General features: G+C 48.5%; 1 protein-coding gene across 1 annotated transcript in view; it reads right to left on the bottom strand.

The window, feature by feature from the left end:
* Window positions 1-4057: 4057 nt before the first annotated feature.
* The window catches only part of LOC138579838 (ovostatin homolog 2-like), a 149058-nt gene continuing 138393 nt past the window's right edge, over window positions 4058-14722 (bottom strand). Inside the window, exons 3-4 of the mRNA XM_069650069.1 lie at window positions 5682-5744; window positions 4058-4357 (exon numbers count right to left, since the gene is read on the bottom strand). Of these exons, the coding sequence (XP_069506170.1) occupies window positions 4058-4357; window positions 5682-5744 (363 nt within the window). The remainder of the gene's footprint in view (window positions 4358-5681; window positions 5745-14722) is intronic.

Raw genomic sequence — 14722 nt, 5'->3', positions numbered from 1 at the left:
TGTGTAGCCGTGTCTGGGGCATCAGCCTGTGCCGGACGAGCACTCTTCCTCTTCCGCTTGGAAGGTGGTGGTGATCCTGAGTGTCCTGCGCCGCTCTGGACACTAGGGGCAGGAGCCCTGGTGGACTCTGTATCAGGAGTGTGGGATTGCACACTCAGCATGGGAGTTGGTGCAGGCATTGGCTCGAGTGTGATGGTGTCAGGGGGAATCTCAGCAGCATGGACTAGGACCGACACTGTCCTGGCTGGGTGTGTGAGGGCTGGGGTGGATGGAGCCGCAGCTGCCCCTGCAGCCACTCCGCCCTGCCTCCTTGGTGCAGTAGATGACCTTGCTGCCCCAGATCCACGTGGCATGATGGCATCAACGTGCACCAGCGCACGTGTCGTAGCCCTGCTGACCTGGAAGTCAGCCATGGAGTCAGCCAGGTCTGGTGCCACAATGGGCTGGTCCAACAAGGGCTGAGCATGGATGGTGTCAGCCACTTCAGCCTCAACGGGAGGGGGGGAGGGGTGGAGGGCGGGGGATGATGGGTGCCCTTGACTGGTCCTCCACACATGGGGGGACAGGCTCACCCTGCAAGTTACGACCACGTCCCCTACCGGATCCACCACGGCCACCACTTGTGGCTCTTCCACCTTTGCCACCCTTACGGAATCCTCGCCTCCCAGCCATGGCACTGATATTAATGTGCGTATGGGAGTGGCTGTAGACAATTGTCCTGGGCAATTGGGGGTCAAAGGGGTTGGGTACCAGATGGTAATTGTACCCTAGTGCTCTAGCACGGCTGATTGTAACCCCTGGGGAAAGATGACGGGTCACGCAACGCACAGGAGGCCCAAAAAAGGGAGATGACGTGCACGCAACCCCTCCTAGACCACGTGTGCAGAAAGAAAAACCTGCACTACGCTGTGGCACCCAGTAACACAAGAATGAACGTATGCGTGTCACACGCAGCCTAGAATGACCTCTGAAGGGGTAGGCAACACACGGGGCAAGCACAGAAGTTGGATACGTGCGTGACTCACCGTCTGCCAGGTAAAAGAGCGTGAAGAATGAGCGCGTTTGGCTGGCTAAACCCCCGCCAAAAGAAGATGTGTACACTGTCTGAGAAGACAGGACAACAGTAGAAGGGGACACTGTTTGAGGGAACAGGCCCAGGTAAACCAGTAAAAGAGAAAAAAGAGAAAAAGCTGTCAGAGGTAACAGGGAATACGAACTGGAAACGCCGTGAAGTAAATCGCGTGTGAAACGACAAGAAGTACAGATTTCACCCACTCGCTCTCCACGAAAAGCACGTACAAGGAAATGGTGTTCTACATGTACCTTATATACAGGCCCACACGTACAGCGTCACTTACGCGGCGTGTACGTTCACCAATCACACGCTTTGTCACTCCTGCGTGTAGATCCATTTTCACCAATCACACGCTTTGTCACTTCTACGTGTACATCCATTTTCACCAATCACACGCTTTGACACTGGGACGTGTCACGCAACAATTTCCTGCACGTGCAGGTGACTATAGGCGCGCATATGCTGTTGACGGGTTTACGCGCTAAGGGCCTTTGCTGACGTGTGGGATTTCACTACCTATCAGGCTGTCCACGCGTTCACACACGAGAGACCACGCTCCTGGCCAGGAGGCGAAATTACTGCCCCCCCAGAGCCCTGAGCACGCTCCCACCTGCCATCTGCTGCTGCCTGACTGCCTGCTGGCCACGTGCCCCACAGTGCTGGTGGGTGGGGGTGTTGGGAGACATGGGTGGGGGCCTGGTGGAGGGTGCCCCTGCACTGGTGGGGGTGGTGGGAGACATGGGTGGGGGCTTGGTGGAGAGTGGGAGACATGGGTGGGGGCCTGGTGGAGGCTGCCCCTGGTGGCGGGAGGGTGGGGGTGGTGGGAGACATGAGTGGGGGCCTGGTGGAGGCTGCCCCTGCACTGCTGGGGGGGTGGGGGTGCAGGGGGACATGAGCAGGTGTGCAGGGTAGTCCCCTGTTTTGTAGGCTGCCTGCAGGGGCCGTGGAGGGTGTACAGGGAACACCTGTGAGGACCCACCCAGCCTAATCGCGTGTTAAACTTCCCGCGTACCCCTGTAATACACGTACCCTGGCTAATCGCGTGTATAACTTCCCGCGTACCCCTGTAATACACGTACCCTGGCTAATCGCGTGTATAACTTCCCGCGTACCCCTGTAATACACGTACCCTGGCCAATCGCGTGTTAAACTTCCCGCGTACCCCTGTAATACACGTACCCTGGCTAATCGCGTGTATAACTTCCCGCGTACCCCTGTAATACACGTACCCTGGCCAATCGCGTGTTAAACTTCCCGCGTACCCCTGTAATACACGTACCCTGGCTAATCGCGTGTATAACTTCCCGCGTACCCCTGTAATACACGTACCCTGGCCAATCGCGTGTTAAACTTCCCGCGTACCCCTGTAATACACGTACCCTGGCTAATCGCGTGTATAACTTCCCGCGTACCCCTGTAATACACGTACCCTGGCCAATCGCGTGTTAAACTTCCCGCGTACCCCTGTAATACACGTACCCTGGCCAATCGCGTGTTAAACTTCCCGCGTACCCCTGTAATACACGTACCCTGGCTAATTGCGTGTTGAACTTCCCGCGTACCCCTGTAATACACTTACCCTGGCTAATCGCGTGTTAAACTTCCCGCGTACCCCTGTAATACACGTACCCTGGCTAATTGCGTGTTGAACTTCCCGCGTACCCCTGTAATACACTTACCCTGGCTAATCGCGTGTTAAACTTCCCGCGTACCCCTGTAATACACGTACCCTGGCCAATCGCGTGTTAAACTTCCCGCGTACCCATGTAATACACGTACCCTGGCTAATCGCGTGTATGACTTCACGTGTACCCCTGTAATACACTTACCCTGGCTAATCGCGTGTTAAACTTCCCGCGTACCCCTGTAATACACGTACCCTGGCTAATCGCGTGTATAACTTCCCGCGTACCCCTGTAATACACGTACCCTGGCTAATCGCGTGTATAACTTCCCGCGTACCCCTGTAATACACGTACCCTGGCCAATCGCGTGTTAAACTTCCCGCGTACCCCTGTAATACACGTACCCTGGCTAATCGCGTGTATAACTTCCCGCGTACCCCTGTAATACACGTACCCTGGCCAATCGCGTGTTAAACTTCCCGCGTACCCCTGTAATACACGTACCCTGGCTAATCGCGTGTTAAACTTCCCGCGTACCCCTGTAATACACGTACCCTGGCTGTTTGGCTGCCCTGTAAACTGGTCCAGAGTTAGCGCAGCCCTTTGCGATGATTTCGCGATTTTGCTGGCTTTTCCTTGCGCGAGGGCGTTCTTGGGGGCGTTACTGGCGCTGCTGCAGGGTCGCTGCGATACTCTGCGCCACGGCTGGTTTGGGAGCATGAAATCCATGAATACGCTGTGCGCGGAAATCGGTTTTATCGCACGTGCCTGGCGCAGTCAATCGCACGCGGACACTCTGCGCCAGCCGCTTGCGACACTTTTCTGCGAAATTCTATGAATTACCCTGCAAGACTTTAGTCTTTGGACCCAAAGTTTCAAAAATCCAAAAAACTAATATCAGCTTGTATGGTGACATCTTGGAACTAAAGTTCTATGGTTATTTGGGTATATGATTTGCAGATAATGGTTATTGGATTGAACAAGTGGGTGAATCCTGTACCGACCTCACTAAATATTGTGGGGCGATTAAGACGTCTTTTACACTAATATTGACTTACTGTCCTCCTTTTGGGAGTTTAGAAATAGTGACAGCCAGCCACTGTGCTGCAAAAAGGCACTCCACGAATACCCAGCGTAAGAGAACAGGTACGAATGCTAAGTCAAGCTGCTACAGTATGCCAAGAAGCAGACATCAAATGCCCCAAAGGATACGAGTAAGCAGCGGGCACACACGGTACAACCCAGGTGTACCCCACAATCATGGTTAGACTTTCATTCGAATGCGCAGCCCAAGGGTGGGAGGGGCATAGCTCAGCTCATCAGTTCAAGCAACATCAGGTGGCAATGTCTGAGGTTTTTACGGATAGGGAATTTCATCTTGGTCCTTTGCTCTGCCAAGCATCAGAGCAGAGTTCTGCAACATTAGGCACAGGTGGCATCCATCTTCCTCCACTGTACCCCCAGTCCCACTGGCCCAGCCTACGAGATACATACCACTCTGCAATGTTCGTCCCATCAGCTTCTCCTGCAGGGGTTTGGCACTCTTCACATCCCCTGCGGTGGCAAGGGCCACACAGGCCATGGCCATCTCAAAGGGCTCCTCTAGGCTCGGCGCCACACTGGCCAAGAAACCCAAAGCCAAATTGACAACCGGGTCCTGCAATGATGGAGAAAGAGCCCCCCCACGCTGAACATTAGTATGGGGAAACATAATTCTCTGTTCAGCCAGCAAGGAGCCAGAAGTGGACGTCACCACAAGCAGAATGGCACAAGGCAGGGCCCGACTGCCAACATTCTAATGCACAAGCCCAACATTTGTCAATGGCAGTCACTATATGTTTAAATGGCGTCTGTCTGCTGTCTCCTTATGCTGACAGTGTGCGTCACAAAGGGCAAGGGACCACTCATCATTAACTTACTTTTAATTAGATGGAATTAGTTATTAAGATTGGACTGATTGAGAAGGCTGTGTCAAATGCCATACTAACAACAATGATGAAGCCACCATACAAAGTGGGGTACATCGAGGACGTACCCCAAACGCTGGGCACTTTAGGATGTACATCGAGGATTGGTAAAGTGCGCTGGAACTTCTGCTAGTGCACTATACCCACTGGGGTACACACAGTCCCTGCATTAGCTCACTACGGAAATTTGAATAGGGGTATTGGGGGGGGGGGACTATGTCACCTCATCCCCCATGTTGGAGGAGATGGAGGGGCCAGTTTCAGTTCACCACACACACCAGGGTAGAGTGAGGAACCAGAAACAGCTTAGAATGTAGTGTGGGGTATAGTTCCGGTGCTGTGTAGGCTCTTGGGCGCAAGTATGGATGGAACCCCCGACAGACAGACACATAGGCATGCAATAGCACAAGTGAGAGAGCTTCCAATCTCATTATAAACATTCATCTTGGGGGGTACAGCAAGGGACCGATCCAGGGGTGGACTGGTCTATATGAAAGTCTGGGGATTACCCGCTAGGCCTCTGCCCCCTGTGCCTCTTTTGCGTGGTATTTTCACATAGGGTTGTTCTAGATGTGTGATTTGGGGCCACTTTCAGAATAAAATCCAGGGCCTCTTTCGGTTCCCAGTCCACCCCTAGACTGATCCTACCTCGCGACACATACTGGGGTAAAGCAGGAGCCTGGCCCAGGTCAGTGCAAGGCTCAGACGTAGAATAACTGGCGCTATTCGTAAACGAGAGCTAACATTCCCAGAGTTCCTCGTGTGCGCTATTAGTAAAGGACAGCTGACATTCCCAGAGTTCCTCGCACGCGCTATTAGTAAAGGACAGCTGACATTCCCAGAGTTCCTCGCACGCGCTAAGGGTAAAGGACAGCTGACATTCCCAGAGTTCCTCGCACGCGCTATTAGTAAAGGGCAGCTAACATTCCCAGAGTTCCTTGCGCGGTCTTAGTTCCCCCTCAGGACAGCTCCTTGGCAGTGGAGTGGTGCGGCGCAGGACCGCGGGTTACTCACCGAAGCATCCTCTCCAGCTTTGAAGAAAACAATGACAACCTGTGCAGTACCTGCAACATCACTCTGCAGGGGGGAGACAAAGGAATAATAACTGAGAGAACACGCTGGACACAGCAGCACACACAATATGACCAGAGATCAATAGGGAGAGGTAGTACACGGAAGAAGAGCAAAAAGAGACACGAACAGAAAGGATGAAAAGATACTGGAGGAGATGACAGAGGCGCAGAGTGAGAAAGAGAGAAAGCGGTCGAAAGATGGAGAGGCGCGAGGGGTAATGGGAAAGCGGAAGAGTAGAAGAGAGAAGGGTACTGAGGGTGACACGAAGAAAAGATCAAGGACTTCAAGACGAATATACAGTATCATGAATGGGAGAAGCAAAGATCAGCATGGGGGGGAATGTTTCAGCAGGGATGGACTAACTCACAGCCCAGGGAATGGACTAGGGAAGTGAAAATGGAACCCGCGCCCCAATCCCCCAAGGCCACCATGAGGAGTTCAGGCACACGAGTCACAACCAACCGAGATCATTGTACGACTAACACAAGGTGGGTTTGTGGTGTGGGGGATAGGGGCTTCCTGCGCCCTTATTCACCAACTCGGGCAATGGCTCCGCTTCCCATGTTGATTTGTGTATTCCCAATAAAAGCAATATCGATGCCCTTATTCAAGCACTTCTATTTTCCAAGCAATATGTTTTTTCTTAAATCTATAGCATGTGTGTTAATAACATCATACCTAATGTGCAAGCTAATGATAGCCTTTACGTAACAATGACAGGCAGAACAGGTCAGGATACAAAAGAGAAAAATAAGCCACAGAAAGGATGTAGCCTTAGCCCCCTTGCCAACTGTTGCTATGCCCTTACTCCACATACACAATGACAGAAGCCCAGAGTGCAGTCCATGCAGGACATGGTGTGTGTGTGCCCACGCTGTGAGCAAAATGCCCTGGCAGCCTTATCCACAGGGCAATGACATGGTAGGAGCTTGGTGGGGCAGATCATGTCCCAGTAACAGTCTGCAGTCCATGTAGCATTGCCCTCTTTGGTCACATGGTCTATTCTCTTCGAGCATAGCTATAGAACATCCCACATGTGTATGCATAGTGAAATAAGGCAATTGAGCCAAGTCACATATGCCACGGCGCCACCCAGCAGCCACCACTGGAAGTTCACCTCCAGTTCAGAGCCTCGTAAGCAAAACATTGTCAGTATGCAAATTATCCCATGTGTGTATTTGCGTGCGTGCATGCGCGTGTGTGTATATATTCCACAGAAAAACCTTGGTGGAGAGAGAGTTAAGGTGAGATTGAATGCAACAAAACCACTGAAATTCAGCACTCTCATTTCAAGCAAGTTCACCTTAACTCTGCACCCGCTAATGTGCAGCAGATGATCACAGTCATGATATCACAGATGTCATCATTGCAGGCATCATTAACCAACGTTTGTTCACTGTATTTGAAAGGTTTAGTCGCTATGTTTATTTCCTGTTAGATATGATCACCTTAACTCTCTCTTAAATAAAGTTTGTTCACAGAATTTCAAGGGTTTTGTTATACAATAGTTTCTTTGGGGCACACTAGCCATGGTCTTTGGCCATGAACATTTTACATGTTTCGCCCATAGGTTCCTTGGGCCCACTAGCCATAGCATTCAGCCATGGCCACTGTACATGTTGGACCAATAGTTTTCTTTGGGGCCCACTAGTCCTTGCTGAAGGCCATGCCCACTGTACATGTTGCATCAATAGGTTTCTTTGGGGCCAACTAACCCTGGCCTACGGCCATGGCTAATGTAAGTGTTGTACCAATAGGCTTCTTTGGGACCCAATAGCCGTTCGGTTTAGCCGTGGCCACTGTAAATGTTGCACCAATACGTTTCTTTGGGGCCCACTAGCCAATGTGCAAATAATCAGTAAAGTGGCAATCCAGGATTGGGGTGCGATTAGGCTATTGATTCTAAATACAGTCCCTAAAAGATGGGATGGAGGGATAGCTGCAAAATCTGGTGAGCATAGGTATTACCCTAACCTTTTACATAATAAATATTTTACAAATTGGTCAACCAGAAAGATTGCGCTTATCCAATAATTTGTTGCTATAGAAACGAATCTGATTATTTACACACCAGAACATTTCCGTGAACACAAATCATTTCTGTATGCCTAGCTCTAGCTGAAATGTATTTCAACCATCTTGATCTTTGTCAAGATGGATATTTGGTATATAACATTGGTCAATAAAATAATTCATTTGGTTAAGACACAAATCTCCTCTTTGATTTGTTCAAATGAAATGACAGTTGTCATATTAGATCCATATTCTAATTGGTATGGAATAGTGGCTTATATTAAAGCCAGTTTGCTGAATTAGGTATCAACGATGCAAGTACATTCTCAGATGATGATTATGTTGCGTTGTTTTTAACTATATCGTCGGTATATGGTCTTTCATACAAGTCCAATAAAGGATGGCTGTCAGGATCAAATTCAAGACCCTCTGCATCATCCACAAGGCTTTCTGCGCCTGGGCCAGGCTATCGCCAACTTTCTCTCGCTAAATACTGCCATTCTAGAGCCCTCCGCTCCTCTAACTCCAATTCCCTGCATGTCAAAAGCTTCTCCAAACAGAGAGTAGGGGCAGGTCTCTTGCTTCGCCAATTGCCTCTCTTTAGAACAGCCTCCCTGCCCCTCTCAGACTTGAGCCGGACCTCCTAAAGTTCCGGAAACTCCGCAAACCTCTGCTTTTCTCTACCTCTTTCCCTCTTCACCTTGCCTGCTAATCACCCACTGCCACTGAGACTGGGGGACCGGTCCTTCATGAATCTCACAGATTACCAGGTCCTCTACCTAGTCATCACCAGCCCCCTCGCACCCTCCTCAGCACTGCCCTTGCGGGCCCCCTGACTGGCAGCTGTGCATTCTGCACCTGGATTCCTCCACCCTAGCACTTAGCCAGTGGCCTCCCCCTTGGCACCACGTGGCACTTCCCTCCCAGGCTCCCACTAGCACTTGCCCATACCTTTCTACCTCCCCCTCCCCTATCTCCAGCACTTCCCTTCACTGCACTTGCATGTCTGAATGTCACAAGGCCTAGTAGGACCACAATTGTAGATTTACTTTTTTTGCCATTGTTTTTTACTCCCCTGCTCCCTCCCACCTTTTCCCTGTGATGCCTGAAAACACCATTTTGTTGTATAGGTGCCTAACAAATGCTCAATAAATAAATAAATATCATCTTAACTATGGGGCAATGACCGCCAGCCTATTTATATATTAGATATATATCCTGTTCTGAACAGTGTACCTGCCAACTCTTGTGGTGTTCTCCTAGCACTTTCAAGTCTCTTGCTCTCTTCAGGAAGGCATTCCCAGGTGTTGATGATTAGTTCATCTATCTATCGGTGCAGGGAATGGTGGTCCTTGTAGTTGCAATGTTTCGTCTTTTGTGGATATACCACAAAACGTATAATCAGGGCCTATGACAGTGGAGCCCTTGCAGGGTAGAAGGCGGGTTGACTGGCAAGTTTCCCTCCCTACTTCACGTTACTCTATTTCCTTCTGTAAATTTAGATGGGATTCCGATACCTGTGCAAGAGGAACTGAGGGGGCTAAAGCTACTGGTTCTGCAGGACTGCCATGCCTCAATTTCCTTAAAGGGCCTGTAACCAGAGAGTCACCAGCTTCAACTGAAGCAAAAGCACTGTGATTTGGGAATGAGAGAGCCTAATGTCCCTTGCCCATACGTTATCCGTTTCCCATGTGTAGCAGCTGCGACCCTTAAAGGTTAAAGGGACCCTGTCCCTTGTAGGCAGCATGTGACTGTCCCCCTCCCTAAAATGGGGTTCAAGTGCATGTGACCAGAGCATCCTCCTCATATAACCCTCAGGCCTATCACCTGCTAACTAGAAAAGGCACCCCTTCTGGTATCCCCACTGAGAGAGAGCCAAGGGACTTCATTGCACACCGCAGACGTAGAAGAAGTATTTGGCAAATCAGAGACTTACAGGACAAAAAGCATACAAGGAGGGTTGTTGTTGACAACCCATTGAAAGCATAACATATTGCTAACTCTCTAAACCATACGGTCAGAAGTATGACCATGACTTACATGGTAGTGCCCCACTTGTACAGTACCAGAAGAAATGCCACATGTTCATCCAGATGTGCCACAGAATCAGCAATAAAGTGAAATGTTTAGAAAGAACGTGATCACCCGCATACTTTACTTTACTTTAATTAATTTGTATCATGCAACCATGGACCCTGAGGCATAAGGACAATGTCCCGGTAGGTCAAATAAGCTGAATAAACTGTGTCTAAGCGAGGGAATCCATAGAACTACCAGGTCTTCAAGCCTTTCTTGAAGTCCATCAGGGAAACCTGACCTCTTAGGTCCGGCGGTAGCAGGTTCCACAACTTGGGGCAGCAAAGAAGAAGGCACCATTGTCGACCATCTTCATTCTGGAGCGTGGAAGAGCCAAGTAATTTTGATTACTGTACCTTAGAGATCTGCCGTTAACCTTCTCGATGATATGATCTTGCAAGTAGGGTGGCATTTGGCGAAGTCTGCATTTGATGGTAATGACCAATAATCTAAACTTGGCTCGACCCTCTACTGGGAGCCAGTGTAAGTCACGCCTGACATCCGAGACATGATTGCAGCGGGATAAACCAACAACCACGCTTACTGCTCAATTCTGTACCACTTTGAGTCTATTGGAGTCAGCCTTGGAAAGACCGACCATAAGGTTGCTGCAATAGTCGATCTTTGCCCCAATGATAGCTCTGGCTACGGATTCCGCATTAGCCTGAGAAACGGTCTCAGGTGAGGCAGCAGTTTCACGTAATAGACACCCGCCGAGACAGTATTGCTCACATGGGCCCTCATGTTCAGCAGCTGGTCAAGTACAATGCCTACAATTTTTAGTTTTGTTTGGGGGATAGTTTTCACCACCCCTAACCTGAAAGAATTATAAGCGGAATCCAGTTTAGCTAAGGTCCTAGAGTTACCAATGATCATCAGCTCCGTTTTCCCTCTATTTAGGGCAAGGTTGTTGCATATCATCTAATTTTCAGTCAGGGTAAACATTCTATTAAGCTCCTGTACATCCTGAGAGTGCACATCGATTAACGGAATGACACAGTGGGTATCATCGGTGTAATTCGAAAACAAGATCCCTTCCTGCTTCAGCATAACAAAGAAAGGTTGCATAAAGATGTTATAAAGACAGGGGGAGGTACTAGCTCCCTGCGGCACCCCAAAGAGCACAGAAGCAGGAGCAGCTTATACCTCCCCGAGGCAGCTCCTGCTCCGTCTGTTTTCCAAGAAAGAGCTAATCCATGATGCTGCAGAGGGGGAAAAGTTGGCAACCTCAACCATGATGGAATGGACAACCAGGTCGAACACGGACGACAGGTCAAAAGAGACTAGAAGAGAGGATAGCCCTGTGTCCATGCGTCCAAAGAGTCTGGACTTCAACTACAGCAGTGAAGTCTCAGTGCCGAAGCCCTGTCTAAATCCTGACTGGTAGTGATTCAGAATAGGGAGGTGGTTCAGGTGCTGCGAGATCTGCATATAGGCGACTCAATCTAAAATCTTTAACAAAAAAGGCGCATTTGTTATTGGTCTGTAATTGACAGGGTTGTCTACTAACAGCCCCGGTCTTTTCAAAATGGGGGTAACTGAGGCTTGTTTTAAGTCATCCGGAATACATCCCTCAAGTAGGAAGGCATTCATACATTTTCAGATTGCCTTTAAGAGTGCCAGAGGGCAAGATTTGATGATCAAGTAGGAGCAGGGTTGCCCTTGCATCTGGTAGCCTTAAGTTGCTCGACCACGTTCTTCAGGTCAGCCTCTGATATCGGGTGGAAGTTAATTGGGTTATCAATGGACTTCTGATTAAGGACTTGTGGCTGCTAAGATCTGGAGTTAAAGGAAACGCCTCTTTTTTTTAGCGCCATGTCCTCTCTAATGCTTAGAAGTTTGTTGTGCATTGCGTTTTGAACTTGCTGACACCAGTTTGCATCCAATAGAGGTGTGTGCGCCTGCGGCTCGGGAATAGTCTCAAGTTCTTTCAGAATTCTGAAAGGTTCCTTAGAATCGGATTTGGCATTTTGGATTCTAGAGTTATGGTGTTTTTTTTGCTTCCACTAATACAGTTTTATATGTTTTGTCAGCTAATTGAGGTTGGGCTGGTATTAGCTTTCCAATAGTGGAACAGCTTCAAAGTAGAAGATTTGTGTTTTTGGAGCTCGTTTGAAAACCATGGTTTACTTTTTTTTCCCCAAAGGTTTTTTTTAGATTTCAGGGGAGTGAGACTGGAGGAAATATGATCCAGGTTCGCTGTTAAACACTAGACATGTCTTGAAGGGATATCAGCTCCATGAAATTAATTACATGGGCAAGAAGGGGTTCGATTTTGTCCAGAGTAAGATGTTTCAGGTTATGAACCTGAATGGCGCCAGGCATTTTGTTCTTAATTTTAAGAAGAAAGGCCACTTTGATGGAAAAATGCACAAAGGCATGTTCGGACCATTGTCAAGGACTGATTTGGGTGTCTTGGCAGGTGGCCAAGGTCAGAAAGAGACTGATCTAGTTCAGCCGCTAGAGGGTCCTCAGTGTGGCCAAGCCAACAGCTACAATCTCTGAGGAGAATCAATTGCGAGTTGGGCTTTAACATCGGTAGCAGGTAATTGGAAAGGGCCACAGAGAAGTTAGCAGTCGACGAAGGCGGGCGATATAACAGTACAAAGTTCACTGTGGTGTCCGCATTCATGCCAACTTTAAAATGAAGACTCAGTGCCTTCAATAATTTGACCTTGCACTTCCCAGATGGAAAGAGCATTTTTTTAAATTAAGGCAATGCCACCACATCATCCCTCAAGTCTGTCATAATGTAACAGAGCATACCTGTCGGGTATTGATAGATTAAGGGAGGGACCAGAGCAGCTAGTGGCCCACGTTTCCGTCAGGGCGCATATGTCTAGATCTAGATGTAGTACTTCACTGATTCTTCCTGGTCCACTAACCTGCCAGGACTATCACTAAAGGTATCCTTTATAATCCCCTTCCAGGACAAAATCTCCTAACACTACTACAAGCACTCTGTGGTGAATTCAAACCTTTAGAACATCTTTAACTTTCAACAACATTGAAATTCACAACTTCTTTTGGGAAAACATGATACACATTGGTGCTGTTAGTTCCACTCTTGTATTTGCCACAGGCAATGCAGGTTATGCTCCTCTCCTCCTTGATATGTTATACCAGGAGGGCTTTTCTCCTGCCACTTTTGTTTTCCATCATTCACATCAATGAACTGCTGACAATGTGTCTTTATTACACTTGTCCCTTTTTGGCTTAGGCAATGTTTGGTGATATCTTGCTTAAATATTGCCTCTTCCTCACTCTGGAAACAATGGTCACAATCTTCCTGCAACAATGTTCTCTTATTATTTAGCCAACATGGATGATCTGTTTTGTACAATATTGCTTCATCTTTACTTTGGCAATGGTGATTATAGTTTATCTTGCTTCAGTATTGCCCTTTCTTTACTTTGGAAATAGTATTGGCTTTTATAGCAATGATTGTAATCCTTCTCCTCTTGCCTCTTTACAAAGTTCTTATTTCTCCAATGTGACTGTTATATTAGTTTGGTATTCAAAACCGCTGGCAGTCGTCAGTGGTCACTTACGGAGCGTACCAGGATTAACCGACAATGGTAAACTCACCGATTTCTTTTCTGCACACGCGTCTGTGTGATCCGCTGCCACTGCTCGTTCTGCTTCCTCTGCCGCCTCCTGCACGTCTGACTGCTTTGATTTTTCCATGGCCCGCGCTGCTCCGGAAAGGAAGTTCTTTCACTCCTAGTGCACACCAGTGCTCGCCAGCCACCGTGATGCGCCACGCAATCAGGAGAGCCTCTCTCTCCAGGGGGAAAGCATGTGCCAACAACGGTTCCTGCTGCACAATCTCTAGAATTAAGGTTATCAACCTTGGAGACCGTCTCAGGACCGACATCCACTTCAAAGATAGCGACGGCTCCGGCGGCTCCTTTCTTCTTCCACTGCTACTGCGACTGGTGGTTTCTGCAACTCTACCTTCGTTTTCTGCTTCTGCTTTTAATGGCCTGCACCTGAGTGGGCTTTATATATTCAAAGGTCCTGCTGAGGTGTGGGTCATGAGAACCTCTAGACTGCACCTTGCAGTTTAGTGCCTCTGAGTCCCTCTTACTCATCCCAGTACTTAGGGCATTGTGGGACTTGACGTCCCCAATGTTCCGATTACCTTTTCCTTTATTTCATGAATACAAAATTCAGCTTTATTGGATTTACTCTGGGTATTAAATGGATCTTCACAGAAGGGTTTAAAGGGTTCAATGGTTAGTCTAGATTCAAGGGAGAATTATATTCATCAGAAGTCAGGATATTAAAGTTCTGAATTTCACATATTTTCTTCTCCTGTTGATCACAAGTGTTTTCACTACCATTAATGTGGGTAACCTTGTGAAGGGAAGTTTTACTCTTAAAAGAAGCCAATAAATATTCTGGCACTATAGAAATATCCCTCTCTGAAGAAGATAAATACTGTGTCTCTCCTATCAGAGTCCTCCTGTTCTGTTGGAGGCCTTCTGCTCCAAGGGGATCCACCCGGATAATACCACCCTCAGGGTTAGGATCAGATAGCAACTGTCTTCCCCTGGACCCCTGGGAGGAGACCTTAGGCAATGTTGATTCTGCAGGATTCATCACAGTATCCAGCATCTCCTGCCGGGCTCTACAGCATAATCATGGGCACTGTGCATGCAGGGACATGGATATCTTTGGTCTGCCACCAACTAACCCTGCGCATGGTCATGGCACTGCTGTCATCATTTCACACTGTGGCAAGGTTAGTAAGTCATTGGATTTAAAGGTGTACAGGGATGAAATGAGGTGGTGGGGGAGGGGCTTAATGGTAGCAATTGACTCTTGAAATCCCCACTGATGTAAACGGGCCTCAAGAACCATGGCCACCCCACATAGAGTCTATTTTA

Source organism: Ambystoma mexicanum, chromosome 3p (assembly GCF_040938575.1).
Source record: "Ambystoma mexicanum isolate Mex_15411 chromosome 3p, UKY_AmexF1_1, whole genome shotgun sequence".
Taxonomy (NCBI): domain Eukaryota; kingdom Metazoa; phylum Chordata; class Amphibia; order Caudata; family Ambystomatidae; genus Ambystoma; species Ambystoma mexicanum.
Note: the sequence above shows the minus strand (reverse complement) of the source record. Positions and strands in the feature narration are given on the sequence as shown.